General features: G+C 43.6%; 1 protein-coding gene across 1 annotated transcript in view; it reads right to left on the reverse strand.

Moving 5' to 3' along the window:
* Positions 1–2,500, reverse strand: part of LOC122250001 (sodium-independent sulfate anion transporter-like) — a 12,197-nt gene that overhangs the window by 4,770 nt on the left and 4,927 nt on the right. The window contains exons 4-8 of the mRNA XM_086537404.1: positions 2,497–2,500; positions 1,681–1,846; positions 1,047–1,240; positions 727–905; positions 98–344 (exon numbers count right to left, since the gene is read on the reverse strand). The exon at positions 2,497–2,500 is cut by the window's right edge and continues 217 nt beyond it. Coding sequence (XP_086393530.1) covers positions 98–344; positions 727–905; positions 1,047–1,240; positions 1,681–1,846; positions 2,497–2,500 — 790 coding nt within the window. The remainder of the gene's footprint in view (positions 1–97; positions 345–726; positions 906–1,046; positions 1,241–1,680; positions 1,847–2,496) is intronic.

Raw genomic sequence — 2,500 nt, forward strand, 5'->3', positions numbered from 1 at the left:
AAAAGAAAATGTAATTATTAGAAGACAAGAACAACAAATAAAGAAGTTTCAAATTACAAGTACATCCCAGTAATGAAACAACCATGCATACAATTACCTGTCTCGTCACGGCTGTAACCTCAACCTTGGGTCGAGCAATGCCGTACAAGAGCAGTGCCAGGTTGATGCCAACCCCAACCACGATGCCATACTCGAGCTTCCAGAAGAGGCATGTGAGGAAGGAGCCCCAGAGAGGCAGCTGGTCCAGCTTCCTCGTCCTCCAGATTGGGAGGACCATCTCGTACTCCACCATGAATATCACAGCGCAGATGATTACAGCCGAGAGTGTGGCTTGCGGAATGTATCTACGAAAGGAGGTTTGGTCTCAGTGTTGCGTAGAATGGCTGGAGAAAGGCGGGTGCAAACACGAGCGCATGCTCTTGTCATCATTGGACCCAGAGAAAGTTAAGGTTGGTACAGCATATGATGGTGTAGTATTATATTGAATTTTGTTGTATAAAAATTAGAATACCAATAGGATACATATTTTACCAACAAATACAATCAACACTCCCTAAATTAATAAATTCACATCATGTACACATATATGCTTAAACAGGGTCACAATTGGGGGAAAAATAAAAGTTATATTTCATTTTTTTTTTAACATAGAAAAAAAAAATGAAATGTGAGTGTACGTGTATGTGTGTTAGTGTGCGTGTGCGAATCGTAGAGAACTCTACTAACTGTAAGTAAGGCGTCAAGAAGGCAAGAGCAAGCACCACAAGCAGGCCGGTGACGATGCCGCCCGCCGGACTCCTGACGCCGCTTGTGGCATTCACAGCCGTTCGGGAGAAAGATCCGGTGACTGGCATGGACTGCACAAACGATCCCACGATATTGCAGAAGCCAAGAGCAATCATTTCCTGCAATTCATAATCTTGCATATGAGTAACCAGAGCCAGATTGATAGATCTGGTCATTTGTTCAATGCGCGAGCACAGCATTAAATTGTAAAGATTTACTAATGTACAAATATTCAGTATTTTGTGTCTGGCCAGGCGTACTTGCGTAGCATCAATGGTCTTCCCTCCGGAGAAGGCGCTGGCGATGGCAATGCTCTCCAGGATGGAAATGAGGGGAATGATGAAGACTCCCGAGCCGACGGAGGCCATCATGTCCCCGAACGAATAGGTCTCGTTGTTGACGACGGTCGAGAAGGGCGGAGGCTCGACCGACGGCAGACCCGGTTGGACGGTGTCTGGGAGGCGGAGCGCCGGGGCGGAGAGGCGAGAATAGCGTCTCAATAGCGAAGAGCATTCGGGGAGGACGTGAAGTGTATGTGTTTGTGTGTGTGGGCGTGTGTGTGTGTGTGTGTGTGTGTGTGTGTGTGTGTGTGTGTGTGTGTGTGTGTGTGTGTGTGTGTGTGTGTGTGTGTGTGTGTGTGTGTGTGTGTGTGTGTGAGTAAGTGAGTGTGAGTGTGTGTGTATCTATGTGGGTGTGCGTGTGCTTGTGCGTGTCCGTGTGTACGTGTGTGCATGTGTGTGTGTGCGTGTATGCGTGAGCGCATGCATGTCTTCATGAGGGCTCTAATATCTCAAGAAACAATAAATACATGGAGCTCTTCTGACCGAGCAAATGATCAAACAAAAACGTCAACGAATCTCCAGTCACTACAAGAACCAGAAACAGAAAGCCTACCTGTTAGTTTGAAAGTGTTTTCCGGCACTGCAAACGCAACGATAGCAGCTACAATGACGACGATGGCGTTTCTTCCCACAGAGGACAAGAATACCAGTTTCTTCAACACTTTTTTCCCCGTTGGATCTGATGCGTTTGGCTTCACAGCTTTTAGGTCTTTTAATTTCTGAAATACGAAAATCAGATATTCATCTAGGGCTTGGGGTTGTCTAACCATATGATCCCTGGCGGCCGCTATTTGCATTGGGGAAAGTACAGCTTATGTCTTCATCGTGTCGCAAATTCATTTTCTGCCTGGGTATCTCTATTCGCCTTTTATGTTTTTTCCTTTTATGTTTTTTGCTTTTGTGTTTTTTCCTTGGCTCTATCCCCCTCCCTCTCTCTCTCTGCATATGTATATGTATACATATATGTTTATATATATATGTAAATATATACACATAAACATATACATATATGTTTATATATATATATATATATGTATATATATATATATATATATATATATATATATATTATATTGTGTGTGTGTGTGTGTGTGTGTGTGTGTGTGTGTGTGTGTGTGTGTGTGTGTGTGTGTGTGTGTGTGTGTGTGTGTGTGTGTACATATATATATATTTATATATATTTATACATACACACACACATATATATTCTTTCTCTCTTTTCCTTCTTACTCTCTGCTTTCCTGCATGTCTATACGTTTGTCTGCCTCTCTGTCTGTCTGTCTGTCTATCAGTCAGTCAATCAGTCAGTCAGTCTATCTATCTGTCTCTCCTTCCTTTGTCCACGTCCTCCTTTCTCTCCTCGACTCACCCTC

The sequence above is a fragment of the Penaeus japonicus genome, unplaced genomic scaffold (genome assembly GCF_977035675.1).
Source record: "Penaeus japonicus unplaced genomic scaffold, GWHDUDI00000001_assembly GWHDUDI00000005, whole genome shotgun sequence".
In the NCBI taxonomy this organism is placed as follows: domain Eukaryota; kingdom Metazoa; phylum Arthropoda; class Malacostraca; order Decapoda; family Penaeidae; genus Penaeus; species Penaeus japonicus.